General features: G+C 37.9%; 1 protein-coding gene across 4 annotated transcripts in view; it reads left to right on the top strand.

The window, feature by feature from the left end:
* The window catches only part of LOC137039200 (4-galactosyl-N-acetylglucosaminide 3-alpha-L-fucosyltransferase 9-like), a 30,383-nt gene extending 14,342 nt beyond the window's left edge, over positions 1-16,041 (top strand). For all 4 annotated transcript variants that reach the window (XM_067414480.1, XM_067414484.1, XM_067414482.1 and 1 more), the window contains exon 2: positions 13,051-16,041. In XM_067414480.1, coding sequence (XP_067270581.1) covers positions 13,051-14,135 — 1,085 coding nt within the window. In that variant the 3' untranslated portion in view covers positions 14,136-16,041. The remainder of the gene's footprint in view (positions 1-13,050) is intronic.
* The last annotated feature ends 1,980 nt before the right edge of the window (positions 16,042-18,021 follow it).

The raw sequence follows: 18,021 nt of genomic DNA, 5'->3' as shown, positions 1-18,021 counted from the left end.
GAAACCAGTTTGGTAATCTTTGAGTAAACATTTCTTCTCCAAAAATAATTTAGTCTGGCCACTATTATTTTCTCCATTAACTTCCCCTAAGTGTGATGTCAGTGCTATAGGTCTGTAATTCTCTGGATTGCTTAGGTCTTTTCCTGGCTTAGAAAATGGAAGAATAATTGCCCTCTTCCATATCTATGGAAGTTTGCCCTTATCCCATACTTCATTAAATAATTCTAGAACCGTATTCAGTATTTCATCTGGTAGTTTCCTAAGCATAGCATAACATAAATTGTCTGTTCCTGGTGAGGAGTACCCAGTGTTATTTAAGGCCATTTTAAGTTCTGCTATAGTTAATTCAGAATCTAGTATAGTATTCGTCTTTTGTTTTGCATTTAGTATATCTTTATTTTCTTTTAATATTTCATCTTTTCTCTTTTTAAAGATTTCATCTAAGTGGTTACCTTTATGAATGTCAGCAAACTTTTTACCTAACATATTTGCCTTATTAACATCTGATATGGCATGATTTCTTCCATCAACTAACACTGGTATTTGTGACCGTTTATATTTTCCTGTCATTTTCTTTACCATCATCCACATCTTATCCAAAGTTGTTTCTCTCCCAATTGTAGAACAAAACTGTCTCCAAGTTTCTTTCTTGGCTTCTTTAATTACCTTCCTTGCCATAGCTTTTTTCTTTTGATAATCTACAAGGTTATCCATTGTTAATGTTTTGCGTAAGTTCCTAAATGCTTATTTCTATCTGTAGTTGCTTCTGTGCATTTTTCATTCCACCATGGTACATTTTTTCTTTTGTTTTGGCTTTTGCTGATTGGAATACTCTGACTTGCTGCATTTAGAATGATGAAACTCAAATAATCATTCTTTTTTTATCTATATTTTCATCCAATCCACATGAGGAATTTTTTATTTCCTCATTAAAACATTTTAAATATTTTTCCCAGTTAGCTTTCTGAAAGCACCATTTTTGACGTACATTATTTTGTTGTATATATATATTTGTCTCTATTTTGCAGAAAATTGAGAAATGATCACTACCAATATTTGTATTTTGATCTACTTCCCATTCACATCTGTTAGCTATTTTCCTATCTACAAGTGTTAAATCTAAGCAAGATGTTTCATTTCTATATATATTTATACGTGTGCCAGTACCATTGTTTAAACATACCAACCTTCTATCATCCATCATTTCTTCCACCACTTCTCCATTTAAGTCTGTACTTCTACTTCCCCATAAAGTATTATGGGCATTAAAATCCCCACACCATATTTCTTTATGGCCTTTTTTATGAATATTTTTCATTAATTCATTTGTTAATGTTTTACAAGGATTGTAATAATTTATAATTATCATTTTACCATAATTCTCATTATTAAATACCTCAGTCACAACACATTCATACTCTTCATCTATCTTGATTGGGCTGTATGCTATTCCTTCCTTAATAAACGTCAAACATCCCCCACCTCTATCTTTTTGTCTGTCACATCTTATACTATTGTCTCCATTTAACACAAAATCTAGTTGTGGTTTTAACCATGTCTCTTGAAGGCATATATTATCTGGTTTGCTTGGTAATTCACTAACATATCTTTTGAATTCTTGTCCATTTGCAACTAAACTTCGTGCATTCCACTGAAGAATAGATAACACCATAAACAATTCTACTATTTTGTGCTCCTTCATGATTAATATTTAAGATTTCATGAACTTCATCAGCCTTCATCATTCATTTACTTCTGGGGTAGTGTTTATGCTAGCCTGTTGAGTTTGCTCCTTGGCATGTCTTCTGTCATTCCCTCTATCTTTATCCACATTTTCAGTATTCTCTCTCCTTCTGCCCTGTTCTGGTGGATAGGTAGGCCTCTCACTGTTTCTTTCAGTTTCTTTTGCCTATTTCTTTCACAATTGCTTTAGTCACATGTATCGGATGTAAATCAGGCCCTCCATGCTGGTCAAACACTACAACTACTTTAAATGTTTCACTTGGTATTTTATTACCATTAATCCTTCTAGGTCTGCTTTCTTCAGTTTTGCTTCGTTTGACAGTATCTACTGACTCCACACTACTACTGGAGTCTGATCGTTGTCTAACTTGTTTCTTCTTTCTTACTTCTCCCCAAAACATCTCATCATCTTGATCTGCTCTCATAGGATCTAAATCTTTGAAATCCTTTAAATAACCATCGGAATGTTCTGCATTATCCACTCTACATTCACTGTACAGTAATGTTTTTACCAGCTCCTTGTGATTCGAATTTTGAACGATTCCAAGCTCCCTCCGTTCCAATCCCAGCAGAAGGTTCCGTCTTGACCATGAACCTTGCCCGGAAATGATTATTAAACACTTCTGAGTCATCAACATGAGGGCTACATGGGCTAATGACAAGACAAGGGACACCTGTGAACAATGATCAACCAATGAACCAATGACAGAACAAGACACAAGATCACATGAGGGCATGGGAGTCACAAGACCAGGAAGTGCATGACAAAACAGAGAATGACTACATGAACATAGCTACTTTAGAAACATGACAATGAACATGAAAACTCAAAAACATGAACATGAAACAAACCCAAAACACTGTGACACTGAAGGGGTTTATTCTGCGATAAAAACTGGCTGGGTGTACATTATACTGCTTATTACGCAGCTACTTGTCTTAAGTAAATTAGACACAAAATATTGTCTTGAGTTTAAATATTGTATTAGCTCTTACGCAAAGCTTCCATGAAGAAAAACAGTTAAAAACAGCTTTAAGCCTTTATCTATTGCTGAAAAGATTTTTCTGTTTTTTTTTGTTTACCATTGATGTTGAAATTAATGAATAACAAACGCAGTGATTCGCTTCAGAATTTTTGCATTTTTATGGACTCCAAAAACAGAGCTAAAACTACTGCTAAAGCTTGGATTAGCCAGGAGTTTTTAAATATAACTTCACTTTTATTCATTGAATCAACTGCCATGTGATTGGTTGATTCGATAATTGCATTAATGAGAAATTGAACAGGTGTTCCTAATAATCCTTTAGGTGACTGTACATAAGCCACATGTAGCCTACTGTAGCAAAGGCAGGTTGTTGATGCAGGACTCAGACATTGCGATTTCTCTTCAGGACTTTGGCTATATCTCTCTCCTGCTTTGTTTTTGTTTTCAAAATGTTCACACTGCAGCCGATCGCACTTGATCGCAGGGAGCTTAGTGGTAAAAAAAAAGAAAAAGCAACCTTGCAAATGGTCCTTCCGTGCATCAGAATGCAACATCACAAACACAGCTCGTACGGAGGCAAGAGAGGGCATCAACATGTTGAAGTAGATGATTTTGAAAGACAATTGACAATCAAAGTTCCGACATATGAGGATTACTTGTATCTGTGTTGCTATATGTTTCAATCAGATTTTTAGATGTTTTTTCAAATTATTCTGGCGGCTGGCCTACCCACACTATTAGAGGCCCACCCATCAACCACTTTCTGCTTACACCACTGCAGCTCGGTCATACAGGTTTGCACTACACAGCATCAGGAAGATCAGGCCTTTCCTTTTTCCTTTTCCTCGATCTGTCAGCTGCTTTCGATACAGTGGCTCATGGCATACTCCTTAACCGGCTGCATCAAACCACTGGACTCACTGACACTGCCCTAAACTGGTTTAAATCGTACCTCACTAACAGATCAGAGCACATTTCACTTGGAAGTGCAAGGTCCTGGCAACACAGTTACCTGCAGGGTCCCTCAGGAGTCAGTCCTTGGCACCATTCTCTTCATCATTTACATCTCCACCCTTGGCCATGTCATTAGCCCCTATGGAGTCTCATTTCACTGCTATGCAGATGACACACAACTGCACATAAAATCAGAAACACACCTCTGCAATTTCACCAACATCATCTCCGTCTTCAACACTCACTGCCTGTCTGGAGGAGATAAGGGTGAGGATGAAGCACAACTTCCTTCAGTTAAACAGCTCTAAAATTCTTGTTGGCAGACCACATCAAACACAGTCTTCCTCCATAACTGGTCTATCTCTGGTCAGGACATTCCCCTCTCCACAACTGTCACCAATCTTGGTGTAAGATTTGACCCACAACTCAGCTACGAAGCCCATATCAAAAACCTCTGTAAGACATCTTTCTACCATCTTAGAAATATTGCAAAACTCCGTCTAACACTAAACGTATCAGATGCTGAAAAGCTGGTCCACGCCTTCGTCTCCTCCAGACTGGATTACTGTAATACACTTCTCATCGGAATCCCTAACAAAAGCTTGCAGAGACTGCAGTGTGTTCAGAATAGTGCAGCAAGGATCCTGTTGAGAGTTCGAAAATTCGATCACACCCATTCTCCATTCCCTTCACTGGCTCCCTGATTCTGCCAGGATTGAATATAAGGTCCCCCTTCTAACCCACCAGCGCATCTATGGAAATGCCCCCTCATATGTGAAAGAACTACTCACCTTCATCTACAGCTCGATCACTTCGTTCAACAAACTCAAACCTCCTTCATCTTCCCAAGACTAAGCTCAGCTCTATGGGTGATCGAGCTTTCTGTTCTGCCGCTCCTCGGATTTTGAATGCCCTACCTGACGATCTGAGGGCACCTCAAGCTCTTGAGATTTTTAAAAAAAGGACTAAAAACATTTCTTTTTACAAGAACTTATGACTTTTGACTATTAAATCTATTAGTATTTTACCATTTTTAAATTATCTTAACTGCAGCACTTTGAGATTTGTTCCAAATGTAAAGTGCAATACAAATAAAATGTATTATTATTATTATTATTATTATTATTATTATTATTATTATTATTATCCTAACTGAGCATGCAGCACAACTTCTCTTCCAGGCCATGGCCATTTCTAGACTTGATTACTGCAATGCTCTTCTGGCTGGACTTCCATTGTGTGCAATCAAACCTCTTCAAATGATTCAGAACGCTGCGGCATGTCTTGTCTTAAACAAACCCAAAAGGGCCCACGTTACACCTCTTTTTTTATCTTTATCTGCTCACAGATCTACCACAGGGTCCACACCCTTACACTCTACAGTCTACATCTCTACCAGAAGTATACAATCAGGAAATGAGCAACGGCTCGTGGTTCATTCAACTTCAACTTCAACTTCATTTATTTATAGAGCACTTTCAACACCACAAGTGGAACCAAAGTGCTGTACATGAGGTATACAAGAAAATTTCATTCACAGAGAGGCACAGAATCACTCTCCTGAACACTGTTCTTTGATGGTGAATGATATGCCCTAGTCTGACGTGGTCATACCATACCTGTCAACACTCCCGTTTTTGCCGGGAGTCTCCCGTATTTCACACCCATCTCCCTCCCCCCTCCCGTTTTGTAATTTCTCCCGGAAATCTCCCGTAATTTGTATGTCTCGTTCAATATGTCTATGTTATCCAAGGTTGCTCAGTTGCCAGATCTTGTATGAAACGCCGACTCATACAATCGATACATGACGCAAATTTCCAACCATTTGTGGCCTCGACCTGGCAACCTAGTTGCACTGTTGATATATGCGCAGGGCACGGGAAGTTGTATCAAGCATCATTAGTAGAAACGGGAGAAGACTCAGTTGGTAAATATTTCTGTAATCCCCTGTCTAGTGTTACATTATATGATCACGAGTTTATTCATGCAAATGCTTTTAAACCATTTAAGAGCGACAAGACAAAGAGAACGTGCTAGAAAAACGTACACAACGCCCAGATTCAAGTTCTCTTCGGCGCTTTAACAAACAATAACACACAATTATTCCAAGATGCCAGTTTTGTAAAGTTTCTTCATAAGAGCAGCCTTAAAAAAGTTAAATAATGTCTTAAATGAGTTTAAAGAGGTGTGACAAAATGAGACGTGTGTACGCATCATGTGCGACAGCCAACAGCGGAAGATCAGCGGAAGTGACAGCAACCACTTATAATACAAAGTATAAAAGTAATACACAAAACACAAAAGTAATTGCTCACTAAATATGCTCTGCTCTTGACTAAATAACTTTAGTACCTTTAATAAGGATCAATCTATATATATTTCATAACTTCTGCAGTGCAGGCAGATAACAATTTATGTTTCCTACTTGTTAAGTTCTTGAGCACAGGTACAAATTAAACGTAATATGGGTTTATATGAGGATTTTTTTTAAATTCACTAAAATTAAAAGTTATATTTTAGAAAAGTTATATATATATATATTCAGATGAATCACAGAAAAAAAACAAATAATATTATTATTAATTTAATAGCTAGTTAATTAAAAAAACGAAGAAACGTATTAATTTATATGAAACATTTTTTAAATTAATTTTAGATTTGAAAAATTCTCCCGGAATTTGATATCCAAATGTTGACAGGTATGGGTCATACTCAATTCTAGTCAGAATATGAGTCTGATGCTCCATTGGGCTGTGATTATGGGGCGTGTTTCAACCCAACCAGAAAAGACATCAATTGGACAGACCTACAACCAATCAGAGCAACGACGCGAGGCATTGTCAAATGTCAACAGAGCTCAACTGCACTGTGTTGCCAAGTCCGCGTTTTGTTCTGTGGGTTCTTTATTATGTCCGCGTGTTGAAGCGTCTAATATGTGATATATAGAGCCATGTGTGTGAATTTTAGCAGGCAACCTTGCCAAAATAACACACATTTTACCCCCCAAACGCCATTTTTTCCCTGGAGAACCCCAATCTTTCTATCTTTATCTTTCACAAAGAATGGAGTCTGCATTCATAATGCGCACCGTTATGAATTCCCGTGTGGCCGCACAGATTATACTTTCACTTTAGAATGAGTATCAATTTGGGAGTAAACTGATTGAACGGTGTGTTTAATATTAACATCAATACTATTCTTAATTAAAAACAGAACAGAACAGTACAATGACAAGCTCTTAGCTTATTTCTAAGAAAAAACATCAAATTTCGATAACTCAATAACTTCAGTACCAAACAGGCAAGAATAAACAATAAACCTATCAATAACTTAATAAATGTAAATTGTATAAAAATAAACAATGTAAAGTGTTTTGTTTGGAAGTATCACAAATCTTGCAGTGTGTGTGTGTGTGTGTGTGTGTGTGTGTGTGTGTGTGTGTGTGTGTGTGTGTGTGTGTGTGTGTGTGTGTGTGTGTGTGTGTGTGTGTGTTTTGCAGTGGCTGACTAGCATATTTTAAAAATAGATATTGCTCAGTAATTAGCTGATTAAATTCCTTTGTTTGTATATGTGTGAGTGACTATTTTTAATTTGACAAAATAAAAAAATAAAAAATGAAACTCACTCACTCAATGGCTTTAAATGCAATGTTTTTTGGATGTGTGTGTGTTTGCCACATTGAGAATGCTATATACACTCTAAATAATGCTGGGTTATTTTTTAACCCAAAATGCTGGGTTAAGACTGTTGGGTAATTTTTGTTGGTTTATTTGATCACATTTTAAACACCATTGGGTGGTTTCAAATTTTCAGTCGGGTTAAACCTGCTGGGTCGCAATGCTTGGTTGATTCTACCCAGCTTGGTTTTCACGTGCTTCCTGCCTTGATTCGTTTAAATTCGCTCCCAAACTGTCATTTTGAAAGGACAATGGTTGCAGATGTTTTAAGATAAGTTCATATATTTTCATTAATAATCATTTTAATTAGCATAATTATAGTTTTTTTCTTCTTCTTCGCGGCAACAATTCTTAAGCTTACATCGTGACGTTAAGACAACAAAAGTTTTACCTCAGAATCCGATGCACTGACTCGTGTTAGTTTAGTTAGGCATGTGAGACGATAGATTAATACAGTTTGTGATTACACAGAACCATGATCCCCTTACGAAAATTAAACATGGTTTTATGTAGGGATGTCACGAGTAGCGTTACTTCGGTACCAAGTACATAGGCCTACTGAAATTTAAAAAATGTGACATATCTGTATAGCATCGACTCACAAGTAGACTATATTCGGTCCCGCAGCTGCGTTCAGTCGCGTCACGCAGGGCTCCAGACTGTAGCCGAATATATATTAAATACTATTTAAATATTAACGTTACTCTTCCATGTTTTGCATCTCTGTGTGAATGACGGGGGTTCGTGTCATATCATGAAAACAGACTCGAAAGTCACGGCAACCCGTCAAAATAAAAGTTCGATTTAAACGTGAATAAATTGACAGAATATATTAGCAGTGGCGCCACCAGGGGGTGGTGGCCACCCCTGGCAAACCCCTGGCCACCCCACTGGCCACCCCACTGGCCATGGCGTAGGTTTGGGGGGGACGCTAGGTACTAGTCCCAATCAATATTTAGAATAAGCAAAATGACGCGTCCCGTATCAAACCAATACGGGACGCGATGCACAAGATTGCGTTTTAGCGGCGCTTAGAGAACATGCGCTGGAAACTTGCCCGTTTTTTTTAAAAACATGTCGCGTCCACAGTTTGAACAAGAGGATTTCCTTATATAGGGCTGTCCAGTAACTTAAGATGAACCTAAGACAAACTGCACCCTTTGCAGAGAAGCATTTCAGTGTCTCAGACTGTCTGACTTAAAGCATGCGATGACACACATCCGTGAACTAAAGGTAGGCCTATTGTTTTTTTAATGGATAATATAATATAATATTCCATACATTATCAGAGCTTGGCAGACTTACTTTTCTAGACATTAGAACGGTTAATTAATAGACCTATAGCCTATTAATGTTATCAATTTATCATTTAGCAGTTTGATATTTAAAAAATATTTTGATTAAAATGGGACAAATAATTAGGCTTCTTAATAATATAGTCATAATAGTAAATTAATAAAGTATTAAACATTTTTGAATTTCAGATTTGTAAGTAAAGTGGTTACTGGTTCAGAATGACTGCTTAAAGAGACAGTGCACCCAAAAATGAAAAATCTGTCATAATTTCCTCACCCTCAAGTTGTTCCAAACCTGTGTGCATTTCTTTATGTAGAATACATATGAAGACACATTCCTACCATGGAAGTCAATTTTGCCCCCAAAGCAAACATTTGGTTACAAACGTTCTTCAAAATATATTATTTTATGTTCAACAGAACGAAGAAACTCGTACAGGTTTGGAACATCATGAGGGAGGGTAAATGAGGACAGAAATTTCATTTTTGGGTGAACTATCCCTTTAAAGTACACCAATACAGGCTTCAAAAGAGTTCTTCAGAAAGAAATAAAATAATCAAAAGTAAAATAATTTAAAATGTGTTCTGTTGCAAGTTTACATACTTGATTCCATGTTTATTGTTGAGCTGCTGTCATTGTTTCATTGTCACTCTTATCACTCTTTAATTGCCAAGTTCATAAATTATTTTCAAAAACTGATTCAAAACTGATTTGGAAAAAAAAAACATACACACAAAATAACTTATTTTCAATATAAAAAGTGATTGTGGACTGGATATTTTTTGACCTTTTATCACAGTCTTGGACATGTCAAAGATTAGTAACAACAGCGGCTCTGATGCATTGTTAGTTTGTGTGCAGCATCAGATTTACATTTTTTTTAATCCCTCATTTATATGCAGTTATTATACTCTATACAAATGCCAGAAACTAAGCTTCTTTTTTTTCTTCAGCACAGGCCTATCTAAAGGGGTAATGGTGCCACCTGGTTATCAACTGTAAAAATTACACATTTTACCTCTTCCCAACTGGGAAAACCACCAACAATCAGTAATGCATTATGGTGTCATGGCTTTCCAATCAAAAAATGTGGCTATATTGGAAGTCAATGGGGCAAAAACAGCCATGAACAGTAAATGAGGGAGAAAAAAATCTGATGCTGCACAAAAACTAACAATGCATCAAAGCTAAAGTTGTTAAAAAAATCTTTGACATGCCCAAGACTTTTATATATATATATTTTATATTTAAAATAAGTCATTTTGTCTGTATGTTTTTTTTTTCTAAATCCATGTTTTGAAAATCATTTAGGAACTTGGAAAATAAAGAGTATTATTATTTTGGTACTGGATAATTTGAACTGAAGAGCCTCATAAATTAATAGACTTATTAATAAACTTTGCGCGCTCAGACAGCAACAGGTCAGCTCATGCCCGTCAGTCAACAATTTCAAAAGAAGTTAACGTTAGAAGACGAAGACTACTGGTAAGTAAATAAGTCAAAAAAATATTTTTTAGTAAAAGACGACGGGGAATTATGTGTCGTGACGTGCTACAGGCCGGTTTACTACACCAGTAGAATACAATTCTGAAATTATGGTTTCTAGTTTTGGTGTGCCACCCCAAGATTTTAAGTGGCCCCATCTGGCCACCCGTCTAAACATGCATTCTTCATTTGTTCTTTCATGATTGTCTAGTTTTAGAGTAGGCTAAAGCACAAGAGATTTTTTAAGAAAAACCCAGCAAGAATAACCCAGAATAGCAAATCCATTAATGGTAAAAAATGGACTACATTTTGGGTTTTCTCAACAGCCCAGCCTGCTGGGTTAAAGGGGGGGTGAAACACTCAGTTTCAGTCAATCTCATGTCAATCTTGAGTACCTATAGAGTAGTATTGCATCCTTCATATCTCCGAAAAGTCTTTCGTTTTATCATATTTATAAAAGAAATATGGGCTGTACCGAGTCTTTCCGGAAAAAACCGAGCGCCTGGAGGCGTATCGTGTGGGCGGAGCTAAAGAATGACGAGTGCAAACAAAGCGGTGACGTCCTCAAGCGTGGAGAAACCCATCGCTATCTCAGCTAATACAGATAATGATCCACAATCAAATCTGAGGCAGAAATAAATTGAACAGGAGAAACGGCAACATCAGGATGTCCGTCTCTGTGGTATGTACTGTATTTAGGGGCCTTTGTGTGCAGTTTATGAGGACATGATTCGGTTTATGGACTATTGTATGTGACTAGACCTTAGAGGTAGCAAGCAAAACGGTTTTGCACGTCAGAGTCAGAATAGTGTAACGTTATACAGAACAACAATGGAGTAACCGTTAGCGCATTTGAATGACGAAGCACCCGATCGTATCGTTTACTGATGTTTACTCATGCGACGGTAGCCAATAGCAGAGACATTTGAAGTTGACTTACTCACCGGCATCTTCCAAAGCAGGACCGCTCCGTCAAAAACACACTTCTTTGGTATGATTTGGTGAAGTCCTCTTACAGCAGTGGCGTGGAAATCCACTTTGCGACGCGACTGAAGCGATGCCTTGAAGCTTCCCGTCATTTCTGCGTTCAAATCGGTTCAAATGCAGCGCTGCCTTCCCGGAATGCTGTGCTGAAGCGTTGAAGTCGCTCGACGTCACCCATAGGAATAAAGTGGAGCACGGCGCGCCACATAAGTGTTCACGGACGACTGGATCTGCACCTGAGAGACTGTTTACAGCGTGCATTTCCTCTCTCTCCCTCTGGTCACGCGCGCGCGCACCCTACCGGGAGAAGAGCCCATACAAGGACCTTCCGCTCTATTTAACGTCAAGTAGACCCATACTCGAAAAAAACTCGCCGAAACTTGTGAGAAACCGGAAGGAGTATTTTTAACACAGAAATACTCCATCAAACGTCCAACATTAGTTTTTGAAACTTTGTCTATGTTTAGGATGGGAATCCAAGTCTTTAAAGGTGTAAAAAGCTCAGTATGCATGAAACAGCATTTCACCACCCCTTTAAAATGCCACTGGGTTAATTTAACCCAGCATGTGTTCTGTCCAATATTTACCCAGCGCTGGGTTGCCAATTGGGTTGTTTTTAACCCAGCCATTTTTAGCGTGTAGACTCACTCCTTCATTTGTGTATATGTATGATCTGCATTGTGTTGGATAGTGATTTTATTAATTTTTTTATCCATAAAAGAAAGATTAAGCAGGTTTTTTTTTTCTTTCTACATTGTATTGAATCAAAAATGTTTTTTTGTGTGTTCAGGTGGCAAACTAAAAAGTAAAAGTAGCCAAGTATTTTACTGCTTAGATTAAAGGACAACTCCGGTGAGAAATGACTCTAGGTGTAATTAACAGATGGTTACTGAGTAGATCGTTCTCTGGGATGCGTTTTCATGAAAATCAAATGTAAAGAGTTTTATCTTTAAAAACAGATTAGCTTATAACGCGAGTCTATGGGGCACAGTTTAGTAAAATTAAACCGCTAGTTAATAACACTAACAAGGCTCAAAATAGCCTCACACTAACACAGTAGCATAATGAGGGTCCCTACATGCAAACCGAAGCGTTGAGAACTTTGTAAGAGTACAAACAGTTAAAAAGAAGATACTTTATAAACACAGTACATTACGCGTTCACGGACAGGCGCCATCTTGGAAAACAGTCTCGATTCGTCGAGCCACGAGCGCTGTGCTAAGTGATGAACTGTGACTTGGAATCTCATATGGTCCGTTTTTTCTGGAAGAAAACACTGAACACAACAGAGAAAATAAATAAATTAAAATAAAAATGTCCGTGTTATAACATTTCACAAACTTAATTCCTATCGACCAGCTCACTTAAAACAGCGCTCGTGGCTCGACTCGTCGAGACTGTTTTCCAAGATGTCGCCTGTCCGTGAACGCGTAATGTACTGTGCTTATAAAGTATCTTCTTATTAAACTGTTTGTACTCTTACAACTTTCTCAACGCTTCGGTTTGCATGTAGGGACCCTCATTATGCTACTGTGTTAGTGTGAGGCTATTTTTAGCCTTGTTAGTGTTATTAACTAGCGGTTTAATTTCAGTACCCTGTGCCCCATAGACAAGCGCTATAAGCTAATCTATTTTTAAAGATAAAACTCTTTACATTCGATTTCCATGAAAACGCATCCCAGAGAACGATCTACTCGGTAACCATCTGTTAATTACCCCTAGGGTCATTTCTCACCAGAGTTGTCCTTTAAGAAATGTTTTAATAAAAATTAAAAATAAACGTTGCCCACATTTCTCCTAAAAAAAAATGTAAGTGCCCTATATAAACCTTAGAGTTATTGTCAGAGATGTCAGAAATTGATTGTAATTTCTAGACATTTGTTTTTATTTCACTAACACACGTTTCTTTATGCCCCTTTCTTCAGATCAGAGAATGTCAAGCACAAATGGCTCATCTCTGTGTCGTCTGGGTCTAATAGTGACGTTTACAGGTGTCGTCTCTCTGAGTGTCGTGTTTTTCTGGTTCTCACCTTTAAACAACTGTCCACCTCCACTACCAAGAGTCAAACAATACACCACTGCATCTTCTACTGACAAACCTATACTTCTGATGTGGTTCTGGCCTGAAGATTTCAGATTTGACCTCAATGACTGCAAAACTATTTTCAATATTGATAGCTGTCTGTTGACAGATGATAGATCTTTCTACAATAATGCAGAGGCTGTCCTCATTTATCACAAGTCCATCAATTGGGATCTGTCCAACCTTCCTCCATCTCCTCGTCCTCCGTTCCAGAAGTGGATATGGTTTCACCTAGAATCCCCAACCAACACTCAGAAAAAACCCGGTCTGGAAAACCTGTTTAATCACACTCTCAGTTACAGACAGGATGCTGATATTTTTTCCAGGTTGCATTTGACTGTCAGGAAGAACTCAGATGAGGAGTTTGTAATCCCCAAAAAGGACAAACTGGTGTGTTGGATTGTGAGTAACAACGCTCCTGTAACGGGTGTTGGAGCAAGGAACCAGTTCTACCAAGAATTCAGAAAGCACATCCAAGTGAATATGTTCGGGAAGGCCTATGCAAAGTTCTTGAATCATAATGAATACTATCCTACCATAGCCAGCTGCAAGTTTTACCTTTCCTTAGAGAACTCCATCCACAAGGACTACATCACTGAGAAGATAAATGGGCCGCTTGCTGCAGGGACCGTCCCTGTGGTTTTGGGTCCTCCCAGGAAAAACTATGAGAACTTTTATCCCAGCGAATCCTTCATTCATGTGAATGACTTCCCAGATCCAAAGTCGCTAGCAGAATATCTGCTTCAGCTGGACAAGGACGACGAAGCGTATCACAGGTTCTTTACCTGGAGGAAATATCTCTCTCCAACTCCTCATTTACTGCAACAGCAGGAGTTCGATCTGCCCATATGCACTGCTTGTCAATATATAGCAACACACAAGGAATATAAAGAAATTCATGATCTCTATGAATGGTATTTCAATTAATCGATGATGACTTCTGATTGTGGAGTTCGTTACATATGATTTTGATAGTGTTTTGATTATCACTTCTATTGAGAATGGTACAATGAGAGAAATCTTTTAAATTAATATATTTGTGGCTGTTTGTGTTTTGTTTTTTATCACTGTGTCTGAAGTGATGTGTTACATAAAATACAAGTTACAGATATGGAATGTACATTTAGGACAAATCTTTATTTAAAATCAAATCACACAATGCAGATTCCTGTACATGGGTTAGATTATTTATAACTTTGGACAAAAAAACGGTCAAAGGTTAATACATATTATTTGTATGTTCAAGTTTTTTTCTTTTTTCTTCTCACTATCGTTTTAAAAGTTTTGGGTCAGTGTGATTTTTAATGTTTTTGAAAGAAGTCTCTTATATGCTCACCAAGGGCCAGAGTTAATTGTTTCTCGTGGGGTCATAAGGTATTTTCATAATTTACAGGGGCTAGTCTGTGATTTTATGTCATCCGAATCCAGAATGTCAGTGTTTTTCTTCCACTACCCGCGTAAAAATCCCCGGCCGAATTACCTACTGTTTTTAGACAAATGCCAAGGTCATGTGGTGATTTAATTGCCGTCCGAGTTTCACTTCAAAATTAACTGTTTATCCTTTTTGACCCCTGCAGAGCACCGTATCTTTGTGCTTCGCCCCAACAAGCAACTTTGCATCTAATAGCCGTCTAAACACAGCCCAAACGTCTAGGCTAAAACGAGGCTAAACTTGGGCTGTCACTAAAAATCTAATAGACGTCTAATCATAGCCTGTTACATGTGCATGTAGTTGCTGTCTTAATGCTTTGTCTGCCCTCTAGTGGGTGGAATTGTTGTTTCTGTCTTGTTCCGTACAGATTCTTTACACCTGTGGATCAGATGAGCCTGGGTATACATGGAACCTCTCCGCTACGTCTAGAGGAACTTGTGCTGGTTGTGTTTTGGTTCCTCCCTGGTGTTTGTTCTGATTTTTATGCTTTTTGTTCTCCCCACTTTGTGTTAAGATTATAGCCTGACAAGCCAGACCCACATCAAGATGTTTGGTCTGGAAACTCACCATTGACAGCTCAATCTGAGGGGCGGATAAACGGTTGTATTTCAAACTCCCTCTGCACGAGATAGGATAGCGCTACAACCAACCAGAGCAACGAAAGTGAAGCGGAGCTAACTTTCGCTGTATCCGGTCGGCAAAAGTCCGAACACATCTTCCCTTCTTAAGAATGACTTCAGTGCCGTTCTTTTCTCAGAGAAAAGCTTAACTCAGAGTCTTCCAGAGTCGCAGCCAAAGCTTATTGGAAAGACCGCCGTTCGCCAGTTTCTGTGTTTACTAGTAGCACGCGCAACTCGGCCGTCATTATGTTAAGCCCGCCCACCGACTCTATACACGATGTGATTGGCCCGACCAGAGTTTGGCGATTACAGCTCAGAAGGGTATTGAGAGTTGCTAGACGACACTCGCGGGCAGATTAGATTTGCTGCCGCTAGGGTGCGTCTAGATTTCTTGGCTATTAAGACTTCTAGGCTATTTTTATTTATTTATTTTTAGTTGTTGGTTTGAACCTGCCAGTTTGTTATTTTGCCTTTGTTATTTTTAGTGGTTATTCGGAGTGGGGGTACGCTTCAGATCACCTGCTGCTGATCTTGTTAATGGGATCAGTGCGCAGGTGTTCATGATTTCAGCGTTTAAAGTTGCCTCGAGCCCCTAACGCCACTGAAGACTAGGGTATTTATTTGTGGGGTGGGGGATCTCAGTTACATTAGTGATTAGTATTTGAACCTTTATGATTTTGTGGTAATTTCATTTAATCGTCGAGTGATTTAATTGGGTGAATTGTTTTCGATGAGAACGAGTTAACAGTTTGCGTGCAGTGAGTACAAGTATCGGGGGGGGGGGGGGGGAGACCGTCTGTGATTTCATTTTTTTTATAAGTGGTGATTCGAATTCTATAAATGGCATCGGTAGAGAATGTTTTTCGGCAGTTCTCCATCTGAGGAGCTGCTCTTATCGTACATGAAAGAGCAGTTATTGCAAATTGGAGAGGTGTTACATGTGCATGTAGTTGCTGTCTTAATGCTTTGTCTGCCCTCTAGTGGGTGGAATTGTTGTTTCTGTCTTGTTCTGTACAGATTCTTTACACCTGTGGATCAGATGAGCCTGGGTATATATGGAACATCTCCGCTACGTCTAGAGGAACTTGTGCTGGTTGTGTTTTGTTTCCTCCCTGGTGTTTGTTCTGGTTTTTATGCTTTTTGCTCTCCCCACTTTGTGTTAAGATTATGTATTCGTAAATAAAACTCCTATGTTTTCTGTGTTGTCCCTCTTTTATGTTGCGGTGGTGGCCATAACATAGCCCAAGAATAGACGGCTATTGAATGACTACATAAACGTCTAATAGACAGCAAATATGGGCCTAGGCTAAAACAAGGCTAAATTTGGGCTGTCAGTGAAAAATTAATAGACGTCTAATCATAGCCCAAATGATAGACTACATTCTTCAAAGAAAAGGTCAATAAAATTTTCAAAATTTAAATTTAGGTCAATTTTTTTTGACTAAAACTGTATCAAATCACAGAAATTCAATTTGGCCAACTGAAAAATGTTGGTGTGACCAGTCACTAGAAAATTTTCAATTGGAGACCTGATTTTTTTTTTTTTTTTTACATTGTAAAAGGTTCTTTGGATGGAACATTTTATGCTAAAAAGGTTCTATAATGACAAGAACGAACCCTTTTGGCACTTAAAAGGGTTCTATATAGAACCTTTTAGGGGTTCCAAATACGTAACGCCGATAGAACCTTTTCTTCGAAGAGTGTAGTCATCAAATAGACGGCTTACAAATGACTACTATATACATTTAATAGACAACAAAATGGCTAAATGATTCTTTTCACTCAAATATAACAGGTTCTCATAAATAAAAATCCATCCAAACACACTAAATATAAAGGTTTTATTTAGAAAAAGACCATTAACAACACAGACAACTTAAGATGATACAAAAAGATCAAAACATAAACATCACCAAATAAAATGTTACAAATACAATTACATTTAAAATTAGGATAAGAAATATGGAATATTAACAACATAATATAATAATAAAAAAATAAAGATGTTAACCTTTTTTTTGGTTTATAACATTGTTGGCTTTATTGCATTCCTGAACTTAAACTCTGCTGCCGCTGAGAAGTCAGTCATCACGGCATCTGCCAAATAAGAAAAGCATTGCTGACATCATAATTTGTTCCTTTATTTACAGTAATTGTGACGAGTTCTCATTCTCTCTTGCTTGGACGCACACTAGAGCTGGGCAATTAAAGGTTAAGATACATGTGTGTGACATGTTTAAAGAGATGGTCATTTACTCAGCCTCAAACTGTTCCAAACCTGTATGGGTTTCTTTCTTCTGTTGAACACACACAAAAATATATATTTTGAAAATTTTTGGTAACCAGACATTTGATGGTATAGCCATTGGCTTTCATAGTAGGAAAATAAATGTCAATGGGCCCCATAAAGCTTTTGATAACCCAGATTCCTCAAAATATTTTTTGTTTTCCACAGACGAAAAGAAACGTTTAAAAGATGTGTTAGCCACTATGTTGCATTAGAACAATGAGGTAGATGATTGGGAAAGCATTGAATGGTTTAGGGCCAAAGTAAATTTCTGCTCTTCTGCTGCATTATGAACCATCCTCTCAGGTCATCTGGGACAGGTCTGCTTTCTGTCCCCAGAGTCAAAACTAAACATGGAGAAGCAGAATTCAGTTTTTATGCACAATATATCTGGAACAAACTCACAGAAAAACTATTCTGCAACAACTGTTACAGCCCGGTTGAAGAATTTTGCTCATGTACTGATGTTGTACT

This window comes from Pseudorasbora parva, chromosome 13, assembly GCF_024679245.1.
Source record: "Pseudorasbora parva isolate DD20220531a chromosome 13, ASM2467924v1, whole genome shotgun sequence".
In the NCBI taxonomy this organism is placed as follows: domain Eukaryota; kingdom Metazoa; phylum Chordata; class Actinopteri; order Cypriniformes; family Gobionidae; genus Pseudorasbora; species Pseudorasbora parva.
This window is presented reverse-complemented; position numbering and strand designations above follow the sequence as displayed.